The following is a 27,816-nucleotide window of genomic DNA, read 5'->3' on the forward strand; positions in this document are numbered from 1 at the left end:
GTTCCTGGCATAAATTACAAAAAAAAGAAATATTCTAGAAAATAATTAACGGGAAGGAGCTGGGCATTCAATAGTACTAAGAACGAGGTTTCTAATGTTGCGTTTTGTTGCTGAAATAATAGTCAGTACAAATGAAAATCTTTTAAGTATCCTTTAACATTAAAGCAATGCGTTCATTTAAAGAAGCCAATAGTCTAGAATCTGAAAAAGCTTCCATAGTGGAAAGCAAGCTTGTCTGCAAAGAGGAACGTATAACAGGACTCACCTTTCAGCCAGACCTCTCTTTGTGAGCCCAGATATCACAATAGGATCAAACGGTTCCTCGGTTCCCGATATCGTGATACCAAGGGGGCCCCCATACCTCTTGAGCTCCACCGTGTATATAATGGCACCAGTGGTCTCCTGCTCATCTGCAAAACAGGAGGATTAACGTGGTCGCTCCCAAAAGGGACATCCGTTGATTTTGTGGGTCAACAGCAAGGTTGCATTTGACGGTCTTGTCACTTTTTCTAAAGCTAAATTATGTTACTATGTGACACTGGTGTTAACGTAAATGCTGATTAAAGACTAAGTAACACAAACTTTTTTAAAAAGATCTTGGCATATAAAGTCTTGGTGAGCCAAGTATGAAGAGCTCCGCCTGAGTTATCTATCTATCTATCTATCTATATAATATATATACACATACATACACACACATACATACATACATAAAGTTGCAAGCAACATATAAATCTCTAAGTAAAATGCTTTATTCGGCTGAACATCAAAGGCTATCATACCAGAATTATCCTCATCCTTTCGAATCTTCAGCTTGACCAGTTCTTCACACTGCCGTAGGATCTGCACGGCGTCCTCCATGGAACAGTTGTCTAGACGGATGTTGTCAATAGCTAATAGTTTGTCACCTGGTTCTAGAGTGCCGGTTCTGGAGAGACAATTATTTGTTTGCAGCTTAGGAATCAGGTTTAGACGGCACGTAGGGTGTCACAGATAATATTCCGTCCATGTCCCGATAATCGGGCTAAATTTGCAAGTTATCATTGTAAGTAGGCGATTGATTTGGAGATACGGCTACAGAGATGGCATGAGAGACGGAGACGATGTGAAAAAGGTCTGCTGTACAGACAGATTGCCAGAGCTGTACTCATCTGCCTCCGTCTCCCTGCTTTTGACAGAAAAAGATGGCTTATTAATATAAATATGAAACATCCCATTATTAGCTGGATTACGTACGGTGGAAACAAGCACATTCTACGGTCTCCGGATTGTTGCGGATTGACAACAGTGTCATTGAAACCGGCTGCATTACCTGCCGAGCCACTGGGGTAACCCACCTGTGTGCAACGCTGCCCTTCTTGATGTCCGATATAATTAACGGCTCCCCTGGTTTTCTGCTTGCTGCGGGAAGCAAGGGAGCATATATCAAAAACTAGAAGATATAAAAACCTAGAACCTAAAAAGGCTAGATTGTCCTGGATTGTCCTTTTTGGCTAAATGCCGGTATCGGTCCCTAGTCATCCCGAATGATCCCCTGTGGCCATAGAGACTAACCGGCAGAGACAATAATCAAGGTGCATTGTCCGTTCCAAACTTCCCTCCCCACTCTTCGTTTACACGCTAATAAAAGTCACTACGTGCCACAAATATTAGTGAAGCTGTAATCACAAGTCTCCAGCATCACTGCACTGGCCTGATTCAGGATTGACTAGCTCACCTGTGCTCAAGGAAGTTTATATTTAACAGCTTTTAAAAAACGTAGACAAAATACTTATGAATAAGCCACGTCGTGCCAGACTGTGGACTAGGTTTTGGTTAAGTGAAGTTCAACCACTGTGTACGACATGGTAAGAAAGTCAGTAATGGTTTTGTGCGTCTGGATACTGGTATGCCAGGCACGCTTTCAATGCCCCAGGACACCAGCTACGAGAAACAGCGATTATAAATCACCGAAATCACAATGTATCCTTCAACAGGGACAGGAGAGCAACGCAGAAGAAAAATATACAACAGCAGATCAATGGTGCCATTTATACTGATAATATATAGCTAATTTAATACGTCATCCCTGCTGGGACTTCAATTTGGCGGATGATTAATGACTGTATGAAGATACAGAGCTCTCTTAGCGGATATGATGATGATGATGATGACGGAGGTTTGTAAAACGTGACTACAGACATGGACACCGATTGCTGCCACACAAATGACAGAGTAAAGTGGTTTCTCATGGGCATAAGTGAAGGTAACCATGCAGTGCTTTGCTAATGATTTCCAATGCATACAGGCTTTGGTCAAAGAACGGCGTAATAAGGCATGTTTCAACAAACATTAATTTCAGTGATAATGCAACATATTGCCGGCGGGGCTTCTCATTAATTATTTCAAGAGTATGTATATCCAGGCATACCTTGCACGCACTAATCAATAAAGGACACAAATGTTTATGCTAAGAGCAGCACTAAAGCTTCAAAAATCCATTAGCAGTAGTTACGAGGAGTCTGAATCCGGGCTTCGGTGCAGATAAATTACTTTTCTTACTTGCGTGGTATTAAAAATAGATCATACATAAAAACACATCTGCTGCTTGGTATAATGGCAAAAACAGAGGCGAACGCACCATCAGCAGGGATAATTGCGTGAAATTTTATCATTCAGCCTGTTATGTAGTTTTAACTAAAGTTACAAATGCAATGTAAGGTTTCCCAACTCTCATCTCTGCTGGTCCAGTCCATCCATGATGTTCACGACTATGTGCATTGATTGTCTACCAGGTGTCTCAAAACCGTCTGCAGGGTCTACGATGGGGGAGACCACTCTTTTCATGCCCCTTGTGTAGCTCGTCTGGATCAATATGAATGCCTAAGGCATTGGGATATCTATTAATCCAACTAGACCACCAGTTACAGATGTCTAGTGGATATGAGATGACTGGACCTTTCAATGTAGATGCAGTCTCTATATCTTCTATTACCGTATTTGCTCGATTATAAGACGACCCCGATTATAAGACGACCCCCCAAAATCAAAATATTAATTTAGGAAAAAAACAAAAAGCCTGAATATAAGACGACCCTATAGGAAAAAAGTTTTACCAGTAAATATTAATTCATGTAAATTATTTTTTCATGTTTAATAAAAGCTATGATTGAGAAAAATATATTTTTTAAATTTCCTTTTATTTGCCAACCTGCCTCCCCCCAGTTATGCCACTCTGCCCCCAGAAATGCACTCTGGCATATAGGGGGTTAAAAGGCATATCATGGGGCTGAGTGGCATATAGGGGGTTAAAATGCATTTCTGGAGGTATATAGGCATATCATGGGGCTGAGTGGCATATAGGGGGTTAAAATGCATTTCTGGAGGTCCAGAAATGCATTTTAACCTCCTATATGCCACTCAGCCCCATGATATGCCTTTTAACCCAGCATGTACTGGCTGCCTTGGCTTGATAGGAGTGTGATTGCTGTTAGCAGTTTGATATATATATATCAAACTGCTAACAGCAATCACACTCCTATCAAGCCAAGGCAGCCAGTACATGCTGGAACCTGGGGATGATAGTAGTGGGATTACAGCCTCCCTATGCCATGCTACAACCCCCACCCCCCTTACACATCCATGCTATCACACACAAACACATTTAAATACTCATTCATTCCATTAATCACACATACTTCACACATTAAACACACATTAATCACACATACTTACCCAAAAACCCTCCCCCACCCCCTTACCTGAACTGCAGATCTCTCACTCGAAGACTTCTGCAGGGGACCGGCTGTAGAGCAACTTCTCTGGCCCCGCCCCCAGAGGAGGGAGGGGGAGATAGAGCTCTGTGAGGACGCTGCAAGCTTCCTGTCCTCCTGCTTCTAACAGAAGAGACGCTGCTCGCGACCGGTAAGCAGCATGGCCCCAGCAGACATTTTTTGGGGGGTCTGAGAAGACGACCCCGATTATAAGACGAGGGGTATTTTTCAGAGCATTTGCTCTGGAAAAAACCTCGTCTTATAATCGAGCAAATACGGTACTACCCAAAAGCTACCCCCATTATGCACTCTCTAGAACATGAATTCCTGCGTTTGTTTCCAGGGAACATTTCAAATCGGCGACGTTTTTCTTATCAACCAAATTTTATGACAACAATGAGGAAGACATAGGAGTTTGCACTCCACGCTATTGAAGGCCTTCATTTCACGAGCTACTCACAGCTGATTGTTATCCCCAACTCAACGCCTCTCTTCTTTGGTAGTTTGACGTGAAACGTTCCACTGCTCGGAACCACAGACTCTTGGAATAAAAATAAAAGAATGGGGAGAATGAATGGGTATGGCAAAGATCTTGCTCCAAGGCAGGAGGTTTAAATGTACAACACATGTAAGGCATTTGAGATCAAATTATCGCTAAGGAATCCTAAGCAGTCTCCAACTCACTGGTTAAAGCACACGACGATAGTTCATTGGCACAGGTGGATACGGTAAAAAATACCACACATACACACTAACGCTAACACACACATTTATGCTAACACACATTTACCCCCCCCATTATAATATTTCCTTTACGAGGCTTGCAGCAAATGCTGCGTAGCCAATACATGTGTGTTTCATTCAAGGGTGTTAATTTAAGAGAAAAACACAGGCTGTTAAAACAGAAAGCGTGGCACGGAAAGTGTGTACACACAAACCCACGAACAGTCTGTCATCCTCCAGCAGACATTGATATGGTTTCTACGTAACCACACTCCTCATCAGTGATAGTCGCAGACTTAACCATCTGAATAACAGAAGCCTTTCCTCCAAGGATGGTGGAGCAGCTACTCATTCCATTAACAGTCCGTGAACCCCGAGTACCGAGGAGAAGGTCCTTTGAGGCCAAAGTGTTATTGCAATGGGGGGCAGTAAAAATGACACTGATACACAACGAGAGTTACTGGTATAGAAGGAGAAGAGGGCCCTGCTCTTGTGAGCTTACAATTGATTAGAAGGTTGAGGGGGGAATGAAAGGATAAGCTTATCTACAAAGCTGTGAAATAAAGCCATGTGCAGCGGGCCTGGGTCAACTGTTCTGACCACTTTTCTCTGATCGTCTGGCAACCCATGCCCGTGCAGACTGGGGACCCAATGAAAATCACACTCCAGTTTAATCCCAAAGAACCCCATGAGGAAGACTGAAGAGCAAACCAAGTCATGGAGGTACAGATACACCTTATACACTTCCTAGACCACTAGATTCCTTTTACCTGCATTACGATGGAGAGAGCAAGAAGGAGTGTAACCGCTGGTACAAGACTACAAGTCATACTCATGTGGATGACACCAAGCAGTACCAACTTGCTTTGTTATAGCATTAAAGGGGAAAGTTTACATTTGATACACTTAAAACTCACCAGCCACGTCATACTCGATCTCTAGAACCACTTTATTGGCGAGAGCTGCATCTCTCAGAAGTTGGTTGGCTTCTTCCAGCGTCCCGTCCTCCGTGAGGATTCCGTTGATTGACAGAAGTCGGTCACCGACCTGCAGAAGTCCGCACCTACGAATAATGAGTAGCAGGATGGCTCAGCCACACGTTTTACACAAATCCAACTAAAACGTCCCCCAGAAATGCAGGAGAGCATTTTTTACAGCTTCAAATGAGCGTTTAAAGTCTAGATTTGTCTTCAGTTTCCTTTTACAACAGTCATTAATGAATATAAGAGCAGATGCGGTGCTTTTAGTACGCAATCCGTTTAAGTATGATCCAGAAATCTCGGTGCGACTGCGTCCCTTGAGCATCAGACCTGACAGCCTTGGATTAGTGGCTAGTGTACCTACCCTGTTCCTTTAACCTTGCTCTAAATTCCCCTCCCGTTCTACCCAGTTTGTTTTACTTGTTACTCCCCATTCTGACACTTCTTCTTCCCGACCTGCGTCCTTCTGGCTTTGTCTACCTGCTTGCCGCGGCACAGATGTTCTGATAAGGCTAGGTGCACGGCAGCGATAACACCCTTATCACGCTGTTGATTTGTGCCGTCTGAACCTCCCGTTGGATCAAGATTTAGAGACTCTATACTGCCCTTGGCAGCACCGCTAATTCTAACAGCAGAAAGTATTAAATGACCGTACAACGTCCATAAAACTAAATAACCAGAACGTGATGGAATGTCTGATACCCTGCATAAATCAGTAAGAAAAGAGAGAAGACCCCAGTGTTATGGGACACCTCTCCCCCGGATCCCACCTGCTCTTGCTTATACAGAATATAGGAATTAATCCGGAGTATAAAAAAGTAATCTAGACATTCTGATCTCTCACAGGGAAATACAAATTAAAAATAACACATGACAACGCAGAACATACTATTATACATAAGCCATAGGAAGTAACGTTAAAAAAATGCAATGTTAATAAAATAGAAAATACAAGAAAAATGGGAAAATATAATTTTGATTTGTATTTTAAAAACCTTGGGAAAAAAATGAAAGATTTGGAAAACTAAAAATGTCAAGAAAGGAACAGATGGGAATTCTGTAAATGTAAGGAAGCAGGTAGGGGTTAAATAAATAAATTTTAAAAAGCCTCTAGAGGAATGGAGGCTTCTGCCCAGGGGCTCCGCTCTGACCCCATTACCCAGAACAACAAGCTGTGTGATTTATTCCTCCGGAAGCTGTTCGATTAGATGCACAAGTCAACACAGGCACAAGCAGGACGGGGAAATCACTCTCAGAAATCAAAAGTTAACGGGCGTCGATGCTGTTGCTAATTAAAATCTGCAGTCAATTAATTCCCCGAACGAAGCCTCGTTTGTCAACGCAGACAAATCCACTGCCCTTGTGGGACAAATGGATGTGTCCCCTGCGACCCTACTGCTTCCAGAACGGTCCTCAAATCACAAAGCGCGGCTCCGGACACTCTGGGTGCCAAGGTTTCCCCAAATGTGTACAGAGCCTAGAAAGTATAGAACAAGCCAATTAACGCTACGTCAATCCTCGTTAAGAAACCATGTCTATTAGGCGCTGTAGTGAGAACACGACTTGATTACCAAGTGTTCTATAATTAGTCATCATCAAGCTTGCTTTACAGACCGTATTAATTCGATGTTAACGTTCTATTTTCCGCAATCATATTCCTGTACAGGCGCTTGACCCTTACCTCTCTGCAGGGCTATCCGGCTCAATGAACCGTATAAGAGGAGGGGACGAAAGGGTCTCTGTGGCAAAAATACCCCCCTGAAGCTGAATCCCAAAGCCATTTAGGGGGTCTCCACGAAGGACAATCTCGGTGGTCTCAGTGTGTATGATCTGCCCACCAGGACCAACTGTACTAGAAGCCAAGGACACTGGAACAGAAAGGAAGGTTCATCAGCAAAGCATACTCTACATTTGTAACTCAATGGAGGGGAAGCATTGTTTGCATGTTTAATACAAGCTGCGGCCAGGTTCTACCTGGATCATTACTGTAGGTCTCCAATATTTTCTGCAACCACGCAATAACTTTTTCGCAAGCAATCCATCGAACGACAACATTTAATTAGATCAAAGACAGGTGGGAGACGGAATCTTTAAAGCAGATCTGTTAAACAGTTATTTAGTACGAGTCCCTTGTATCCTCGCTACGCCAACCACCACAGCAAGAAAATTAAAATACCTACGGTTTACAAGCTATGGCGTCCCGTAAGCACTCCTACTCGGTGACACTTATGGAACATCAATTAGGTAAAATTGTCCTTCTTGTTATATATAATAAAGGTGTATTTGCCTAACTAAAAAAAAAAAATAGATTTATAGTCACATAAGCTTCCAGGAACTCTTCCTCTGATATGAGGTCTCGAAAGCTTACACAACTGCACAACTTCTTCTATATCGGCTCAACAAACGGTATCAAAGTCAACATGCGACTCCATCTTCTCTTCGACCAATTCAGTTAAATCCATTTTAAATATATATTTTTTAATATGGAACAAACAGCACCTAATAAAGAGGTCATAATTATGCTCCCCTCTTACATGAGCTCTTGTGGTCCTTTCTGCGCTGTCGCCTCCTGGACATGGTAGTCCTTGGGCTCATCGGATACGCAGTTCGGGGGAGTGTGTTTGAATTCTGACTACTGAATCCCGGCGTTCCCGCTGAAGAGGAGGAGGAAAAATTGGTAGCGACCAAAGCTGAAAATAAAACGGGGACAAAAAAAAAAGGCAATTTTTAGAAAGCCCTTTAAGCACGACCATACAAGATCATCCAACCATCTGAACCTGAAGAGCGATGCACCTAGACACTGACGTTATGAAGACCCCCGGTTATTACAGAATGTTTGCATTACGTACATTTGCAGTAATCTTGGTTAGAACTTGGGTTCCATGTGGGGGTTTTGCAGTGTCCTGGGTGATGGGAGTGGCAGTAGCTGACACAGGGGTCCCAGCAGTGATGATGATCACTCTTCTGCACTTTAACTGATACAAAGGGGTGAAGACTGCAATGAGTTCAACGATACAGTGACCAGGGGTATACCTGTAGCCTACGATCCCCGGATGTAGGGAACATATCGGAACTAAGGAACTACAACCAATTGATTTCCTTTTAGTGTTCATTTAAGAAAGAAGAGCATTGCCGGTCCTTTCAATCCTTTGTCATACCATAAGTTTGTTTATTGGTCACATTGCATGGGGGTCTAAGGGGAGTTCTCTGCCTCAATTAACATTGGTTAAAATGTGCCTTTATATATATATATATATATATATATATATATATATATATATATATATATATATATATATATATATATATATATATATATATATATATATATATAGTATATACCAACACATATCAGTGAAAGAACATGGTATGGGGGTGGGGAGGTCTGTACCATCAGAAGCTTCCTCACCAACACAAGAACACAATGCCGTGCTGGTTCTTAGCATACATTCAGAGCTGAAATGCCTATAGCTACGGCCAGGTCCGGTTCATACAATTTACTACGGGCTAAAATTGTCCAGTGAAACATTGTGAAATCCGATGCGTGCTGCTTTTCTCTGAAAGGGTTACAGGCTATTTCAATGTCCTTCACTGGGATCAGCTTGACGGGATGAACCCCCCCCCCCAACAGGCTGAGTTACTATGTTACACTGCTCCAACCTTGCCTTGTCATATAATAACCCTTCACGGCTGAAAAGCTCTGAATGAAAGAGCATTTTCCTCTGCAGACTGACTGCGGGCGGCTGAGCTTGACCTTCACCTAAGCCCAAGCTCCCTGTTACAGATCCCAGAGCAGAAGCAGGCAAACAAGTCTTCAAGTAATACACTAGTTGCACTAGCTCACTGACCAGTCTCTGGGGGTCTCAGAGAGAGTCGGCTGTGGTGGGCTGGTAGGATTTCCAACTTTACATTCTCTGTGGTGCTTGCAAGAAGTTGTGTGGCTTCCATCAAGGAGCAATGCTCCGTACTTGTACCATCAATGGAAAGGATGTGGTCACCAGGATGAAGCGCGCCACACCTGAAAGGTACAGGAGAAGGTAATACTAGGGTCAAGCGGTCAACCTTTTAAAGTGTCCAATTTTACAGAAGGAGAGAGAAAGTCTAGTTCAGGTCAAAGAGAAGTGAGACTGGATATAGCTGGACTCAATATATTTGCATTTGTTTGTATACTGAAGATAAAGGATTAGGGTATGGAAGGACAAGCGATGATAATCATGAAAAGAGTGGATAGCAAACAGAGAATTGGAAGACATATCTATTTTTCCCACAGCCTTGTAGATGGATGACACCATAAAATGATGACTTATAAAATATAAACCACTGCGGGCTTACTCTCCAATTAGGGGCACGTCTTCATCATGAAGTATTTAAGGGCCTACATTGAGACATTTCAGACTTTGCATTTTGGGGACCCAAGAAGCAAAACTGATCAGTGCATATTAATCTGGGACATGTGTGCCAAGACCTGGATTAACAATTATTGCTCTATGAAGAGGGTGTCAGGAAGATTTCACCGCAACAGGCAACAGGTGGCAAACATGAAGATGCATGAATGATGGGAATTGTAGTCCAGGGATAATCAACACGCCAAAGATAACTTTCAGAACACAGTCAACAGTTTATTCAGAAATGTTTATGTTCAACTGGATTTAAACCAAAGTTGATCAGTAGAAAACACTGCTGGCTACAAAAACATGACCTTTAAGAGGAAGCTGCCCACAGTGTGTTGGAATAAAATTCGCAAACATGCAGATGGTGAAACACAATGCCTCGGGCACTGCCCCCAGACTCACCTGTCCACCACACTGCCGGGTTTAACTTTGTCGATAACTATGACCTGCTTATTCCGGAGAGTGCCGGTGCTAAGAGAGATACCTAGTGTGGAGCCTGGCGTTTTGGCAATTTCAACGAGCAGAGGTCCAGAGGCGTTTGTCACAGTGTCTGCAGGAAGCGGAGTAAGTCAGATTAGAAAAATAAAAACTTAAACTGTATGAAGTTGACACAATTTGCATGAAAAAAAGAATAAAAACCACAATGTAATCTGTGTAAGAAAATTGAATTTTAACGAACGAGAGATTTGTAGAATAAGAGATATTTTTCTTTCTATGTCGCAATAAAGATGAATGGAATACATCAGTACTTACACTGGACTTCTTTGTACATGGTAATACTTAACTTTAGAAAAGTGTGAAAGAATACTGAAATGGTTACAGAACAGGAATAACCAATTAGCATCTTTCAAACAATTTAACTACAATTTAACTCCATTGTAGCCACAACCATCCAATCGTGGGTTGAAGATCATGGAAGCGGTAAACCAGCAGCTGGTGGGCCACCTTCACTTGAGAACTTTGGGTGGTCTTGGGTATGTCTCTGCCAGCTGCAGGAGAACCTGAGCAAACCAATAAAATGTTTGGTCTGATTTCATCATATTTTTAATCATTTGCATTGTCGCTATGGGGATTTCTATGCCCAAATTGCAGTATTTAGGACTCGCCAGTAATCACCCCATTCTTCTTACCAGGCGCGATTTGAAATACTCAACCAGCAACCAGACTTGCCGGTGAATAATCGCCTGTTAACTACAACCCACGGCCTCATGTCTCTCCACTATTTTAACAGCCAAAGCCAAACACTGCAATTTATTAATGAGCCTTCTGCGAATAATGATGTCCGATACACCGCGCAGCCCTGAAGGAGTTACGCGTACTACAGATAAACCCGCAGAGAGAACGCTGAATCTGGTCCAATCAATTAATTTCCTGCATCGGATGAAGTGGAGAGTGACTGTGCCTTCGAGCGCTGCCGTTTGTTAAAGGACTTCTATCGACATCCATCAGAACAGTGCCTTCCTGTCCCTCCACAGTGAGCAATTACACCAACGCATAGAAAATACACAAGAAAAACAACAACTTTCCTTCTAGAACACAGGTAGACAACCACAACACAACCCCCACCATCCACAAGCAAGAGTATGAGACTAAGCCCCTGGTATGTTCACCTTAGACCTAAAGAATTAGAGAAAACGTCACAACCATTCATCTCATGTAAGTATATAATATGTTCTGTAATTAATTAACGCACTTTTCCCAGTCTTGACCTTGTTGAACCCAACAAATATTTTTACCAGCTATGGTCCAACTCATGACAATATGCCATTGCACAGTGGAAAGGACATACAGGCTCAGAGCTACCGTGAAGGGTCTTCCAATTCAAACATCGGGACATCTAAAACAGCATGGTCCCCTATGATGATGATGATAACAGGTGTCCCCAATGATAAGAGGTCTTCGGGGGTCATTTGCACTATTTTGAGATACCTTTGACCAGCATTTAGCGCGGAGGACTGGCCAGTGAGCTTGTTTGCGATAACTTATTGGTGAAAATTCTACAGCAACCTAAAGTTACTTGGGCTTATCCCGTTAGGCTAAAAGCAACATCAAGGCTTCAATAAATTATCTGTACACATTTAATTCCCTAGTTAAATGGGTGCTTTGGGATCAAGTGGTTTACTTGAAATTACTTTTTTACAGGAGGGAGTTACAACGCGTAACACAACCGAGAGCACGCAGAAAATCACAAGTATTATCTGAGAAAGGTGCAAGCCCTCGTTAGCCAGTAGCTTCAGCTGAGAGTACGGCGTTCTTTTACGCGAAAGCTCTAGTGAAAAATAAAACAAAAAATAGTTGGGGTTTTAAATGGCCGTTCCTAATAATTTCCCCAAATCACCCCTTTTGTATAGTGTATTTTTAAGCAGTAGCTTGATTATTGTTTGGTATTATTTGTTCAATATTTGCTATTGCGGGGGGCGCAAGCTGCCGCGGACTACGTCTCTCAACGAGTTCTGCTCACCCATAAGCGCAACGTCGTATTCAATCTGGAAGACGGCCTCCTGACTGCATTGGCGGAGAATGGCGATTGCATCTGCATGAGAAACGTTGTGAAGGGAGATGCCGTCAACGCACAGCAGACGGTCTCCAACTTTTAAGGTCCCTTCCCTGCAAAAAAATTAAAAAAAAAAAAAGAGCCTCAATTAATGAGAAGTAAAATCCAAGAACCTTTTTTTTTAGTTAAACTCGGAATTCTAGTCAATTTCCACTAAATGCTCCCCTGCCACCCCTTTCAAACATTAAAACTCAGTAGGTTAGACTTCTGGATTGTAAGCTCCTTTGAACAGGATTCTCCTTACCATTTTTTCCTGCAAGTCCCAGTTGCACGAGTTATGTCTGGTTTATCCATTGCACAACGCTATGGACTATGATGGCGCTATACAAATCAATAAAGATCTCTGCAGGAAAGTAGAGCGTTGTCAAGCTCTAATATACGCTACGGTTTGAGAATTATTAGTTGCCACGCGCCAGCAGCTATCCCCTAAAGCATTACATTTAACGAGTCCTAGCTTTGATCCAATTTAACCATTTCCTGACAAGTATGCTAAATCGCTTTCCAAGGCAAGAAGCCGCCTCTGGGGGTTAAAGTAAATGTGGCATTTTTCCCCATTTAGAATAAAATGTCAGAGTTTAAAATTGAGGGCATTAATATGACAAATGCCTTAAACCATCCCAAATACCTGACAGCTTCTCGCTTTGATCAGAATAATTTGCTCGGATCAATCACTGTCAAGGACGCTACGAGTTTTCATTTAAATTCTGCTTTTCGGCTTATTGTAGGGAAACTGGAATATTACAGATCGCTTTAAATCCCTCAGGATTTCGGGTTTTCTTCTGTTCGGAGCTAGGCGAGTTGGATAATTGAGCTATTAGGACGGGCAGTATCAAGGGGCAACCGGGTAGGTGGGGGTGCAAAAACAGAGTAAGGTGGGAAGAAGTGAGTAGTTAATGTCTTACGGAGAGAGTTCTACATGACCCAGATAGCCAGACAGGCATGCAATCCGTCCACCTGCGTTCTGAAAGAAACCTTCTGTTTTCGAGATATCTAGATCAGCCTCGCTACAATCAATTGATCACCCGAGCAGCCCTTCTCCTTCCGTCTCATACCCCCCCCCCGCAACTTCCTAATAGATTGTAAGCTTACAAGGACAGGGCTTTCTACTCTGTATGTATCAGAAAGTTTTAAAATGCGCCAATGGAAGTCTATCTTGTGTAGATGTCAACGTTGTGGTTGGTTTGCTCTTCAAGGTTGTAACAGCGTTAAGGAATCTCCTGGCTCCATGAATAAAATGCAAAGTAAAATATAATAAGTTCTGAATGAGTTGACGTCATGGTTCCAGAAGAGAAGAGAACAGTCTTGGTCAAGGATCTTTGTCAATGTCTGGGAAAGAATTTCGCTTTGAAATTCTGGGTGTACTTACTATGGCTTTGGTTATAATCTCTTATACAAGTCATAGATCAACCAAAAATAGCTTTAAACCTCATCAAAAGATGTAAAAATGCTAGGTTTGCAGGGAAGCTGCAGATTAACCCGTTGACTTCACTGTGTATTTTAGAAGACCAACACCAGTGTCTTCAAGAACAACGTAGTCGCTAATTCATCAGGACCTCAGGATATTAAGACCTTATTACATGAGCAAAATATTATTGCAGGGCTATCCAAGATCTTCTTCCAGGATAAAATATGACAGGGTTGGCCCCTCATTGAACAAAGCAAGGTGTGTGAGCTGAAACCCCAGCGCTCCAACAATCTCCCACTTTCTCCTATATTTCAACTGTTTCTCTCCATTTAAATTTAATCCTCATTCACTTCTGCCTGTTTAATTTCTTAAGTTTTCTTACAACCGCCAGCTTTATCCTTATATATTCCAAGGTGCCCCGCAGACTCAAAGTCCCAAAGTCAAAATGGCCGCTTCGACCTGGCATACCGATGCCGCAAATGGAACATCAGCTTCGTATATGAAGAGAGCTGCTCTTTATTCCCAAATAACAAAATATTAAGAGCGAGAGATTCAAATTCAGTAGCTTGGACCAGTTTCCCCCTTCGGTTCCTTGTTATTCCACCATGGCTTGTGAAATTAAATGTTAAAATATGAGAAACCCCTGTTCCAATCCATCACTTAGACTGCCTAGGATTCCTTTAGAAAAGCAAAATATATATTCACTGAACAAGTGAAACACTCTAATCTCTAATTTGGATCCAATTTCCCAAACTGTCTGCTCTGGAATTAAACTGACATTAAGTCATTTGCAATATGTCTCACATTCGCTGCGCACATTAAGTAATATTGGGGATGAATTTATTGGAGTGCCAGACTGAGCAACCAGCTGTCACCGTTACGCACGCATCCGTTAACCCAAACCAAGCTGGTTTAAGGAATATATTCCGCTTGTCTTCATGAAATAAGTCACAGGCTTCTCATAACAGAAAGATAACGGCGTTATCATACATCATATCATATACCTATCTGCTGGTCCTCCGGGCCTCACGTAAATTATAACTAGTGGTCTGGATTTATGCCAGTCTTCATGGGCCCCTCCTGCGGAGAAAGGAACATGAATGCGTAGATTATCCTCAACCTCTACCTTTGATAATTTAACTTTGTACTTCCTCCCATATTACCATAAACTAATTGTCATTATATTTAACATAAGGAACGTAACGTTCCTCTGAATGCAAAATATCATTAAAATTATCCATTTAACCATCTGGATTCCGGGCCATGGCGTGAATGAAATGGGATAGCTTGTTTCAAATGGAAAAGATAGACTCTGGATCTACAGAAGACCATGATGCCCCAGCAACGAAACGAGTGAACTAGAATGTCCCTATGTAGAGTGGAATCATTGGTTCATGACTGTTAGAATGTTACTGATTTTACATATTCTAAAGTAAAACTATAGAAAGATAAAGATGGTCTTGTAGGGATTTCCACCTTCAAGTCTCCCTGGAGAGATTGCGCAATGCTAAGCTTTGTCAGTTTATGGAATAAAAATGGATGGCCACCATGAAAGTATCTGAGGAATGATGCCAGTCCCCATGTTCCACTAATGACACATGCATTATTAAAACATGATCAATGCTTACCTCTCATCACAAACCCAAAGCTGTTGCCCTCTTTGCACAAGGTGATTTCGATAGTCTTTGGGATGATGGCCGAGCTGGTGTCCGGAGCTGTATAGATACAAGTCATACTCAGAACATTGCACGTATGAAACCAGAGAGATATCATTGTTTCTACCTCCTAAACTAGCAGGGGAATAAAAATGGACGCCACCACATTCTGAAGGGAATCTACTACAAATACCCTCTTCCGTTGCCCCATGTCAGTACAAGCCAGGTTATGACGGCATGCAGCGTGGACTGATATGATTCAAAAACCAACAAACGGTCATACTTTCTCTAACTATTGGTATGAGGCTTTGTCTGTCTTTTAACAGCGATAGGTTTTGTCAACTATACGAGCGTGGCATTGTTAATATGGTACTTACTGGCAGGAGGTAGTTCATACTCGACCTCCAGGACCACCCTCTCACCCACATTCTTTAGGAGGCTGATAATCTCTTCATGGCGTAATTTTGTCAAATTGATACCATTCACAGACTTAATATAATCACCAATATTCAGCTGGTCACTCCTGCAAAAGCATAGAGAGCGATAATGAACGTGTCCGACATTGGTCAGATAAGGAACATAGGCCAAAAACTAAGCACAAAAGTGAAAAGAGCTTACAGTCTAAACTGTTAACCCTGCAAGACAGAAGAACATCTCTGGAACATCTCTTCATGGGTATTAAAGGATGAAATAGAGCATATACACGGTATAGAATATGTACACGGTATATAATAACGACTCACCTGGTGGCCAGACCTCCAGGCCTGAGATTGGACACTCTGGGTTTCCCATCTTTGTCGGTTCCTCCAGAAATGGTCAGGCCCAAAGTGCTTCCTTCCTTCTTAATCAGTTCCACTATGGTAACGCCACGGAACTCCTCTGCGAAGATTGAAAATGTTTGCAAAAAGACGGATCAAGATACAAGCCACGATGAACTGGTTTATGCAAGAAACAATGATCTGTAAGAACTTTACTATATACAGGAGTATCCATATTCTTATAGAAGAGCTGCAGAGGGAATAGCCAAAAAAATCCATGTTTTAAAAGTTTTTTTTTTTTTTTTTTAAGTTTTAAACTTTAAATGTTTTCTGCCCCGTGGCTCTCTATGCTCTACGTACCCCTGGATTTTTCAATTCCCTTCACCTTGCAAGATTTGACCATTATTAAAAATAATAATAATATATATAATTGGCAAATCCAACTTTAATGGCACATTTTATACGACATGAATTTTTTTTATTTTTTAAACACTAAGTTGGCTGATGCACACAAATATTTCACTGTGTTTGTGAAATCAAGGACAAGATTTAACATTTAAATCTAAAAACGAAAAAAAAAAAGTTACAAATGATCATAAAATATAAGTAAGGCACACAGATGACCTCTAACATGATTATTGTTGACCACAACCTTTACGCTCTTGGAACTCGAATGTAAGTTCTAACTTTCCTTCCAGCTGACGCACTTAAAAATGGCTTCTTGACATTGACAATCCCTGGGCTTCTTGACATTGATGTAACCATCTACCTAGGTCTTTCCTCAGACTTTACAGTTTGGTCATTTTTTTTACTTTCTATCCATCTCATGGTTTTATTCTCTACAACTTTAGCACAAAATGACGCCATACATTTACCACGCCAACAAACAACGGTCTATTGATCTCCCGTGTCATTATTTCTTCTCCGAGCACTAACCTCTCATCTATTATTGACCCCGACATTCTTGTCGAATCTTACAATTCCATTGCTTCCTCGGCTATTGACTGTTCTGCCACTTTGCAGATTTTACCCAGTTAATCCCCGTCCCCGGCTTTATCCCTCCACTCTGACAAGCTGAACATAAATTTATTTTATCGTTTTCAGTTCAACGTGGCCAAAAGCAACCAATAAAATCCACATCCCATGCTTGCCTTTGCATGATGCATTTTATGCTTTCATCACATTTCATATACGGAATTATTCTCCATTATGGGAGAAGATGAAGGTCTCCCAAGTAGTTCCTTGTAGCGCTCCAATTTATCTGTCGGCCATATGATGATTTAATTATGACAACATCCCTTTTCTAGTGTATGCATGCGTCTTTGAAGAACGCAAGCTCTTGAGCACAGACAAATATTCCCATTCATCCACTTGACCTACAGCATCATTCAGGGTCGGCAATGACAAGGCGGCCCTGGCACCGATGTAATGGTGGTGTAAGCGCGTGTGACGGTTGGGTATAACCAGTTGCACGTTCCATTTTAACGCTCACGGAGCTTGCGGTTGGTCATTTACAGCCCTTGGCTACACACCCGATCAGGTGAATATGGGACGCTGGTGGCCTGCATATATAATGTAATAATTTGTATCAGGGTGGCCACGTGGGCGCTGTGCGGCTCTTCTGACCCCTCTAACCAACCCCTAACTTAAAAATAGAAGCTGTCATACTTAAATTGGGACACCGAAGAGGTACGAGTCAACACAATCTCTGCCCTTCAAACCTATATACTGTAATCCCCTCCAATCTGCCTACAGTAATGCTATATAATGAAAGGGTTAATGAGGCTTTCCGTCCCGATCCCTTATGGACGGCTTGCCGCACCGCGTGACTCCTTGTCGTGTCAATCTGCCTTGCTTCTGCTCAAATTATCAGCTGCCCTGGCCGGGTTTTTCGCATCATCCCAAGCAAACTTCCAGATACGACTGCAGATGGCACCTGCCGGGATATTAACGCTCCCCGGCGGTCGCTTAATTTGCGTCCCGACAATCATTTACATTGTGGTTATGGTGCCTGCGGCTTGGAGGGAACCCTCGCGGCTTCTGGATGATGCCCAGGAGTACGGTGAGCGTGCCATGCTCTGAATGCAGAGGAAAGAGAGGGCTTGGTGCTCGTTTCAACAAATCGGTATCAAAGACCAATTTATTTACCCCATTCTGCCGTTAGGACGGTTTAGCTTTGCATTGTTCACTGGAGATTGTTAGAACCGGAGAGATGAAAGTTCTACATGCGATCAGCGGCAGATAAAATAAACTATTTTGCTTTTTTGGTTGTCGACGTCTGCGCTGGGTAACACTTTCTCTACAAAGGCTATTTTATCAGTCCGGAAAAATAATGGTGTGTGGCAGGTTCTGTTTAAGTCTATCTCAGACTATTTTAATCTCTTTCCTATAATAGCCATTCTTGCACCTCTCCTGCGGTGTGAAATCTTTAATCCTCCAATCTTTCGAGCATAACCAGCGTTCTTAATTTTTAACCTTGTCTTTCATACAAAATCTCTCCAAGCAGCGCCTCCTGGGCTAATATTCATTTTTTTTGGTTCAGTTTGATCCAGATTTAAAGTATTCTCTGATAAAATGAAAAATCAAATCAGTGTTTTATCTTTTTAATATTCAGGGATATTTGTTTTATACCTGGGAAGGCCAGGGTTTTAACGGGCACTATTGCCTAAACAGCTTGCTGTTACTTCAAACATGTACAGTACATAATATTTCTGGCTAAATTATTTTCATTGCATGCGCAAGGACTGCATTTTGGAAGGTACAGAGATTGGTTTTAAAGGTGCTGTTCCACTTACTCTGCTTTACTAAAGGCTCGTAACGAAACGCAGCACAAGAATATTTATTACTATTACTGATGAACACAAAACCGCTTCTCGGACCCTCATTCTCCTCAACCCTCATTCATAATTTTTCCCAGGAATACATCCAGTGGCACAAAAAAATGGTGTCTAATATTCTGCACTGATAACTTTAGTAAGAACATACATTTAATTCACGTCAGTTTGCGTCCTTCCTCCTGCACTCTATCTCTTTGCTCCATTCTTTAGGATCCTTTATATAAGAGCTATTTACACGTAATCAGAACTGCTCTTTAAACAAGTAAGCAGCGCCAGGCACCGGGCTCCTGCGAGATAAGAGCCATTATCAACCTCTCAAACAAGTACCCCAGCGCCTTCAATCGATGGAGGTAAGCAGAAAGGATAGCCTATAGTACTTTTCAATAAGGGTGCAGATTGTTAGCACGTAAACCCAGATACAGATTCTCATAGATCAGGGGTGTCCAACCTGCGGCCCTCCAGCTGCTGCAGGCCCCTTAGCTGAGCATTATGGGAGATGTAGTCCTGCAGCAGCATAGATTATAGCCCAGTCTAAGCGTTGATGCAGGGATACTCCGGGTCACAAAGCCTAGCAGAAACTCTTTCACATTCAACAGTGTGAGGACGTGGTAGAGATCTCAAGTTGCACCACAACATGTGTTATGACGGACTATTTAAGCATCTATTTTCCTCTTAGATCATTTATAAAGTTCTGTAGAACCTAACCAAGGCCTGTGTGCCCATAACAACAAAGCCAGGGCATCAAACTGCTGGAAACAGCCCCCCAAGACTATGCATGTTGGGGTTCACAGAGAGCGTCAACAGTCCCACGGTGGGCCTTGGAGCCAACAAGTATGGAGGCAGAAGAGCACAAGCCATCTTTGTGTTTTCTAGCATGAAGTATTAATGATCAAAAAGCTTACTGCTTGACAATGTAACTGAATGTCCATATTTCCACCAACAGACTGGGCACAGAAGTTCAGCACCTAACTTTTTGTTTTGCTCTGGAGCTGGAGCCCATGACCCCCGCCATTATAGAATATCGCTAAGAACACCAGAACGTAATTCAGAGATGTTAGATAGTTCAGAAAAAACCCGTCTAATACACAGTACGCGTTTTGGTATTTATCAGAACCTTTTTACGTATGGCCGATTTTCCTTATCGTTTGGACATTCTCAGTCAAACCTCATATGAACCCACCTGGAATACTTTGCCGTCTGGAGACAAGAGCCAGATCATTGCCTGCAGAGTCTTTTCTTCCCTTCAAATAAGGCCCATCATCTAGAAGAAAAACGGGACAAACTCACTTTAGAAATATAGGGCACATTACAATATACGACAAAGATGAAAACATATGTAGCCATAAATTACTGTAACTTGAGCAAAGATGTGTAAGTTGCCATAGAAAAGTCTCTTAAATTTGGTACAATGTAGCCACAACGCCATATGATACACTTTCGTTTGTTAATTATGTCCTGAATTGTGACAAAACTGGACTAATTTTGAACCAAAGCTGCTATCTGCATCTTCCTTATAAAAGCAATACTGCATTGTGTAATACAAAGGGCAAACAAACCCCAAATGAGGGTATCGTCAGCTAATTCTTTAGATCGTATCCATGGTGGAAAACGGAGAAGTGAAACATTAAAAAATGTATTTAATATTCCATAGCACACAAAAGAAAGCCAAAACTGGTAACAAAACAAATAAAAATGTACTACTTACAACAGTAGATATAATTAATGGCAAAACAAAAAAAGTAGTCCATGAAATGTGTATTATATTAAAATTTTTGTCATCTTACAAGTCAGTGGGACGCGGAATTAAAGTCCACCTGCTGCTCTGCGTGTTATGGGATACTGCCCTAGATCCAGAGTCACATCATCACGGTATAGTTCAACAACGGACGGATCAAAGGGTAGATGCTTAACACAGGAATAACCCCACATTCATGTATCCAGGAAAAGTGCGGTATCTATAACACGCTACATGCTACTGCAGTGGATTCCATTTAGTCTTTTGATGAGATGTCTGCGGACTGCATGCAGTGATCAACGTATCAAGTCTTACGACACATTGAACGATGTCAGATTGAATGGGTTGCATATCACAGGTTGGTTTCACGACAATTAAAATAATCGTCCCACTAAGAGAGTCGAACCCCTTTGTCCATCTTTCCTCCCCTGATGCCCCTCTTTTCTAGGAGCTTGGAATGTTTGCTGGGTATGAGGTTATCGCTGGGCTCTACAGCCTACACAATAAATGTGTATAAAACAGAAAATGGTCTTTATAAACTAAAACGTGTATGTAAAATAAAAGAAAAATGTAACTGCCTCACTCAGTTACCTAAACACTGATCGACAGGTCACAAAATCTAAATAAAGCCCTGTCCTTATTGCCATGCCCCTAACCACAAACTCTGCTAAAAAGACACCATTTTTTTTTGGTAATCTTGGAAGGTATATTATCATATAGTGTATATATAGACACCAGTTTTAAAGCCAACCAGGAGCCGAACGAAAGTCACTATACATTTTGCGGCGGGTGCATGCTGGCAGAAATCAAGAATAGACTCCTAGCTTTGGTACGAGAGCGCAGTAGATAGATTTCTACGCTCAGATGAGTAGCGCCTGTATGCTTTTAATGAATGGCCAACATGCCGATTGCCGGCCGTTCCCCATGACATTCTTCTGCCAGCTGTTTGCCGGGCGCATGTCGGCAGATAACCCCGAGAGTCGATGCAACAGCCGGAGAGAACCTATTTGTTATTCCCGATAAAAAAAAAAGATCCTGTGTTTATTGCAGTTATACGGTTTTACACTTTATTTCTGAATTTTGATGAACAGGACTCTTTCTCCTGTACCAGTATGACTTAACGTGCGTCAATCTCATCTTTAATCAACGTTAATGTTATTGTTCATTCTCACTGTCCCCCTATAGGCATAGAGAGCGAATGAATCTGCTGGCGCTCCATAAATAAACGTAATGTTAAAATGATACATGGACAGTCCAACCCCAATGAGTTACCCAGGCTGGCACTGTATAATGTATAATTAAATATTTCAATAAAAAAACAACTTTACTTACAGCATGCATTATGCAGCGTCAGCTTGGTCCTTGAATGAGAAACTTGGCCTGTTAGGACCTTTAAAATTCATGGTTAAGTTGGCAAGATGAGGTCATCCCCAATTCACTGGTCTGTAAATAAACCCCTTTGAAACTTGGTATATAAACAGCTCTTACTATTATTTGCCGACGACCGGCTTGGAGTGGAACGCGTTTCTTCTGCAATGCAAACTATGCAGGTCCTGCTTACATTTTATTCCAGCCGCCCAACCATAAACCCCACAGAGCAACCTTAAATAACTTTGTGAGATACAATCTTTCATTACAGCACGTCGCACCATTAAAGCGCTGGAACTTAACATCACGCTCGTTGACAATTCCTCAAACCGTTCAAAAGATCCGAACTTCGCCAGAACGTTCTATGCCCAGATCATAGACCATAGCAAGCAACCAATATTATATATACTTAGACTTTCACTTTTATTTATCGAAAAATAGCATATTTTTGTTTTAAAAAAAGTGATGATTATTGAATGGAATTTTAAGTGAAAATTGTGTATTGTAGTTCTAATCAAGAGTGAAATATAGGTTATATACACACACAATATATATAAATGTATATACAGTAAGAGCTAACCGCAACAATATCTTTATTCTACCAAATATTCTGCTTTCATGGCTGCACTCAACTTTGTCCTCAGCCGGTGAAATAAGCTCGGGATGTGACAGCTCTTTTTTAAAGCCTGTCACATTTATCAACAAAAACAAAAACCTAAACCTTCTACCGTGAATAATAGCAAACCAAGGACTAGCATGTTCAGAATCCAGAAGAAGTCAGCTCTGTGACTTGTAACTCATCCGGAAAGACCATAAATTTATATTATATACACACACACACACACACACACATACATATAATTAACCACAAATGCAACTTATAAGCTACGGAGCTAAACAAGAAACAAACAAACAAAAAAAAAAGCAGCAGTTTTTTATTCCAGGAGGCCACCGTGTTTACAATTTTATTTAAATCAAATGTCCAAAATGTCCAGAAAGATGTTGTCCTTAAAAAAAAATTAAATAAAAAAAAAAAAAAATTGGCAATGGCCCATAAAAATGGCATTAAATCTGCAATTTTTTTTTTCTTTGCTATAACTAGGCCACAACGTCAATCTTCTATGAATTTATGCTAATCTTAAAATTCTTCTCAAAAGATTAACTTTATATCAGCACCTGCAAAATGTCGAGAGAAGGGGACAAATTAACATCATAAAGGAAGAAAATGCAGAATCAACCCTGGTGCGATCACATGACGATGCCCGGGGGTGCCCTGGTATGGGACTGGAAACCCGCCATCTTGGACTGTCTTTGCATTCCATGCTAGCTTGTTTTTGGGATCTCTCATAGGGAACATAACAGTCCGTTGTTTGGATGGAACGCCACTTTCAACACCTCACGCATATTCACATGCTGAGTAGAGGCCATTTCCACAAGAATTCTAGCTTTTTTAATAGGAAATCGCTCCATATTTTCTGTATTATACTTTATTATAACGTATGCACTAAACTGACCATGCTGTCTCTGACCATAGATTGACTTCTCAAGCCTTAAGCACCTATTGCCTCATGCACTCCAACTCTCCATTTGTCTCTGTAACGGTTAGTAATCATTCCCCGCTTCCTTTTGATTTGGAGAGTGGTTTATGTGGCATTTGGCATTGTAACCGATAAAGGCGTCTTCGCCCTGCTGTTTCGTTTTGTAATTAGTCTGAAATGAAAATTGAACAGGTTTACGATTCACCCAGAGGGACGTCGAAACCAGGCCATTCTATCTGCATCGTCTACATTGTTATGAAGAAGCTTCACACGCACGGAAGAGCCATTTGCAGAATAAATACGGCATTCATCGCCATTATGTTAATCGGTTGTTACATTTTAACCCTTGTGTTCTTAATTTCTAAAGCACTAGACCTAAATAACCAGCAGCCCATCACATCTTATAAAGATAAGGATTATATCCAGAATAGGGTAAGGCTGCTGGACGGCACTGGATGACCCCGCATAAAAGGGAGCCCCTGGAGAACATATACAGAAGGGGGGCATCAGAGGTGAAAATCAGAGTTCAAAGAAAGTTGTGGCAAGACCTAAAAGGTCTAGGCTGGGGCAGTTTCAGTCCCTGATCCTCGCTATATACATTCAGCATGCCGCCTGACCTGCCAGAATGCTCATTCTGCTTGCCCGTGTACTGAACCCTGGCTGCCTTACTGGAGTAGCCTCATCTCTCAAACCATGGCTCTTCTGTTGGATTACAAAACATCCGGTGCCTTGCTGGCTCTGGATTTTACCAGGGGTCTGACCCTCTACTGGCTGTGAGTACTTTTCCATGTGGTTACTTCTCTCTTAGATTATTAGCGTATCCACCTCTAATCTGGCTCCATCGACCCCCTTCCCAACAGGTAGCTGTATAGGACCATATTGGAGGAGCTACTTCTCTTTCCATTATGACAAATTTTTTTTATTAATCGTCTGGCACTTCTTCTTGATTAATATCAGCTTTATCTAGTGATAGAAGATAAAGGAGAGGTGGACCTGAAGAGCAGTGGTTAGAGAAGGAAGAAGACCATGGCTCATGCAGCACTGGAGTCCATACTGATGGAGTTCCAAGCGGTGTCTCAGGGTCCCAACTGGCTTCAGGAGCAGCTGATTTTCAGTGGGTCATCTGTCCCTTCTCAGCTAGAGTAGGTACGGTTCCAGGCCCAGTCGCTCTCCGTCCCTCATGTCCTCCTTGGCGGCCCACCTCCCGCTTCTTCTCTGACTTTGCTGTTGTCTAAGCTCCACTCGGACCAGCTGGCACCTCTAGGAAAGACCTAACTGGAAGTCCCATCGTCGAGTGCCCTCTATACAAGGAAACAGTGTCTCGTCGGGTGCCCAGCGGTGTCCTCAGAGAATGGATCAGCAGGCAGTCCCCTCTTACTAAGGACCCAGTGGGGGCCTATTCCAAATTAGAGGGGATAGGGGGTCCCAGGGGGTCACACACCAGACAGCAACCGAACAAGCAGGAAGTTCTGTTCATCTGAGAGTGTCAGGGGTGTGGGGGTATGGCAACATCACCAGTTAATGAGGCTCAAAATGATAAAGATAAAGAACAGAACAGGTGACTGATCGGGCAAAGGGGGAGCTTTACATTTGTTTTGAGGGGTGTTTGGGTTCCCATTTGAATAGGGAAGTGGGGTGAAAGATTTGGAAGTTCAATCTGGAAAGAACTGCAAAGGCGAAAGAGAAGAAGAGAGAGGAGAAGTGATACCAAGAACTTTTTTTTTTACCCCCACTGACTACAAGCGTTTGCAATTCTAGCCAATGTCATTGATTAGAAGGCTCCGGAGAACCGTTCAACAGTATTTTGCTACATGGACAGTGTCGGGGAAGCTCAGCGGCTCATAGGGATCTGGCGTGGCTCCACTATGGCAAACAATTTAGCCAGCGAAAAGCGGTTCGTCAGAGCATTAGACAAATCTTGCGACAAATGTTTATGACATTACAGTTACCATCATTTCCTTGAAATAACCCAAAAAGCTAGCAATTTCTTCCAGCAACAAATTAAAGTTTCTCCAGTTAAGTAGTTATGAGTTACCAGATTGTTGGCCAAGCACAGGGATTTTAAAGCGTGAATTTCTTCTAATGCCACCACGTTAAGAAACATCTCAGGAGTAAAAGCCATAAACCATTCCATAGGTTTCATTGTTACCGGTGTTCTTCACAAGCGGTCTGTTCACTGTTCTTAGCAACAGTCCCAGTTTGCAGGTATCTGAACACAAACGTTCTGCCATGCCAGGAATGTGGGGTGGACTATAAGAAAGGGAAGGATAATGCAAACATACTGTATGTAAAGGCAATGTGTACAGGAGAGCGACGGGGAGGGTATTAAACATTTAGGCAGAGACTGTGGGTCAGAGGTTAGGAATGCATTCGCTTTTCTTAAACATAGACCCATATACACCGAGCCAAACACCGTTACTACATCTAAAAAGGACTATAACTCACACCATTCTTTTTCCAAGGATAATTGAAGTTGCAGTTAAAGCGCTGGGTGCTTAAGGTTGTAATCAGTGCGCAAGTAATTTTTTAGAATTTGTAATATATACCATGACTCATTTTATTAGAGAGAGGATGCAAATCCTAGATGTTTGTATATGTAGGCATCAGTAAAAACGACAAAAAATATATAATAAATTGTAACATATTGGTATACGGCTGTATTTTTTTCCCCACTAAACTTTTAATGATTTTTACTGAATATGTTACTTTTTTTAACAAAAAAAAAAAATCAATCAATACACAAAGGTGACAGATACTCCCATATTCACTTAAATCAATGTACCAACTAAGAGAGGTAAAAGAATCGTTGTTTAACCTTTAACTTTCCATAGTGGTGCATAACACATTTTTTCCAGTCCTCTGTCTGGGAAATAAAAGCATTAAAAAGACATCAAGCTGCCTCATATGTTTTGCACGTTCCTGAAGCAGACAAGGCGCTAAAAACAAAGCAAATAAAAAAACAAACAAAACAAAAACACCATCTACACTTTGTTTGTGTGCACATTCTCTATGGCCATATTTTGTGATCAAGTTTAGTAATTAATGCCGCAAAAATATTCAACGAACCTTGTTGGGCAGAGTATTAAAGCCAATAAAAACTAACCAAATTCCAGAAGGGCAAGCAGCCCCTCTGGCACTGAAACTGTTAATCCAAAAGGTTGGTTACTGTAACTATAAAATATTACAGTAAGAAACATTTTGAGTTAATTTCAAAACAAAAAGGAGCCCCCCCCCTTATTTCTGCAGAGATTATTCCAATACTATAAAAATGATGGTTTAAAATAATAGAAAAAAGGCAACAAATGACTTAAACAAAAAAAAAACCATTATCTTAATGATATAAAGAAAAGAAAAAAAAAGAAAAAAAAAAAAGAGATAAAACTAAGAAATTAGAAATTGCCAGATATTAGATCTGGCAAAAATAACAGGTTTTACAATTGAGATAATTGGAAACCTGTATAATACATCTCTCATAGCTCTGCTTGTTCTCTGCAACTTGGTTAACATAGCAACTTCATGACAACATTTAAAATATATGTATTAAAAGAAATATGGCAATAAGAAATGGGAAGAAAAAAAAAATTAAAGTTAAGAATTTTCCTACCAAAATCTGACTGCAAATCCTTCTTCAGTCCACAAAGCATGACTGCTGGAGAGCTGGACGAGGCAGTTGGCAGTGGTGCCCCTTCGTCTCTCAGCTCAGCCTACAGAGGTTTCTCCCTCATAATCCAGGAGGCAGACTCCACGCGACGCCGATTGGATCGCACATCATAACAAAAGTTTTTTTTTTCCTCCCCCCTTATTCTTTTAGGGAGGTGTATAAAATAAGCCGATGGAATCCACAGGCTCCTGTATCACGCAGCTAATTTTTTTTCTGTTGCTTCACATGCAAAGTAAAAAACACAAAACTGAATCGTTTCGTAAAATAAATAATAAAAATAACGAAGATACCCGGGTTTAACTGCGACAGCCACAGGGATAGGAAACCCAGCACAAACCTTCGCTATCCACGAGGACAGCTGGCCAGACGGGATCTTCCAGGTTCAAGAATGCCTAAATAAAACATTACGTTTGTAGGCTTGGTCCTGGTATCAGGGACGGTGACGGCGGAGACCGGTGG

At 41.6% G+C, this 27,816-nt stretch overlaps 1 protein-coding gene across 3 annotated transcripts in view; it reads right to left on the bottom strand.

Moving 5' to 3' along the window:
* The window catches only part of GRIP2 (glutamate receptor interacting protein 2), a 95,149-nt gene that overhangs the window by 5,436 nt on the left and 61,897 nt on the right, over window positions 1–27,816 (bottom strand). Inside the window, exons 1-17 of one of the 3 annotated variants that reach the window (XM_053469248.1) lie at window positions 27,301–27,564; window positions 20,236–20,316; window positions 16,204–16,339; window positions 15,838–15,983; window positions 15,434–15,520; window positions 14,810–14,885; window positions 12,308–12,453; window positions 10,249–10,396; window positions 9,304–9,473; window positions 8,305–8,430; window positions 7,990–8,145; window positions 7,137–7,323; window positions 5,393–5,538; window positions 4,213–4,293; window positions 1,338–1,401; window positions 783–928; window positions 266–410 (exon numbers count right to left, since the gene is read on the bottom strand). In XM_053469248.1, coding sequence (XP_053325223.1) covers window positions 266–410; window positions 783–928; window positions 1,338–1,401; window positions 4,213–4,293; window positions 5,393–5,538; window positions 7,137–7,323; window positions 7,990–8,145; window positions 8,305–8,430; window positions 9,304–9,473; window positions 10,249–10,396; window positions 12,308–12,453; window positions 14,810–14,885; window positions 15,434–15,520; window positions 15,838–15,983; window positions 16,204–16,339; window positions 20,236–20,316; window positions 27,301–27,340 — 2,081 coding nt within the window. In that variant the 5' untranslated portion in view covers window positions 27,341–27,564. Of the gene's footprint in view, window positions 1–265; window positions 411–782; window positions 929–1,337; window positions 1,402–4,212; window positions 4,294–5,392; window positions 5,539–7,136; window positions 7,324–7,989; window positions 8,146–8,304; window positions 8,431–9,303; window positions 9,474–10,248; window positions 10,397–12,307; window positions 12,454–14,809; window positions 14,886–15,433; window positions 15,521–15,837; window positions 15,984–16,203; window positions 16,340–20,235; window positions 20,317–27,300; window positions 27,565–27,816 lie in introns of those variants that run through there. The other 2 variants (XM_053469247.1, XM_053469249.1) reach the window with 2 other exon arrangements.

This window comes from Spea bombifrons, chromosome 6 (assembly GCF_027358695.1).
Source record: "Spea bombifrons isolate aSpeBom1 chromosome 6, aSpeBom1.2.pri, whole genome shotgun sequence".
In the NCBI taxonomy this organism is placed as follows: Eukaryota; Metazoa; Chordata; class Amphibia; order Anura; family Pelobatidae; genus Spea; species Spea bombifrons.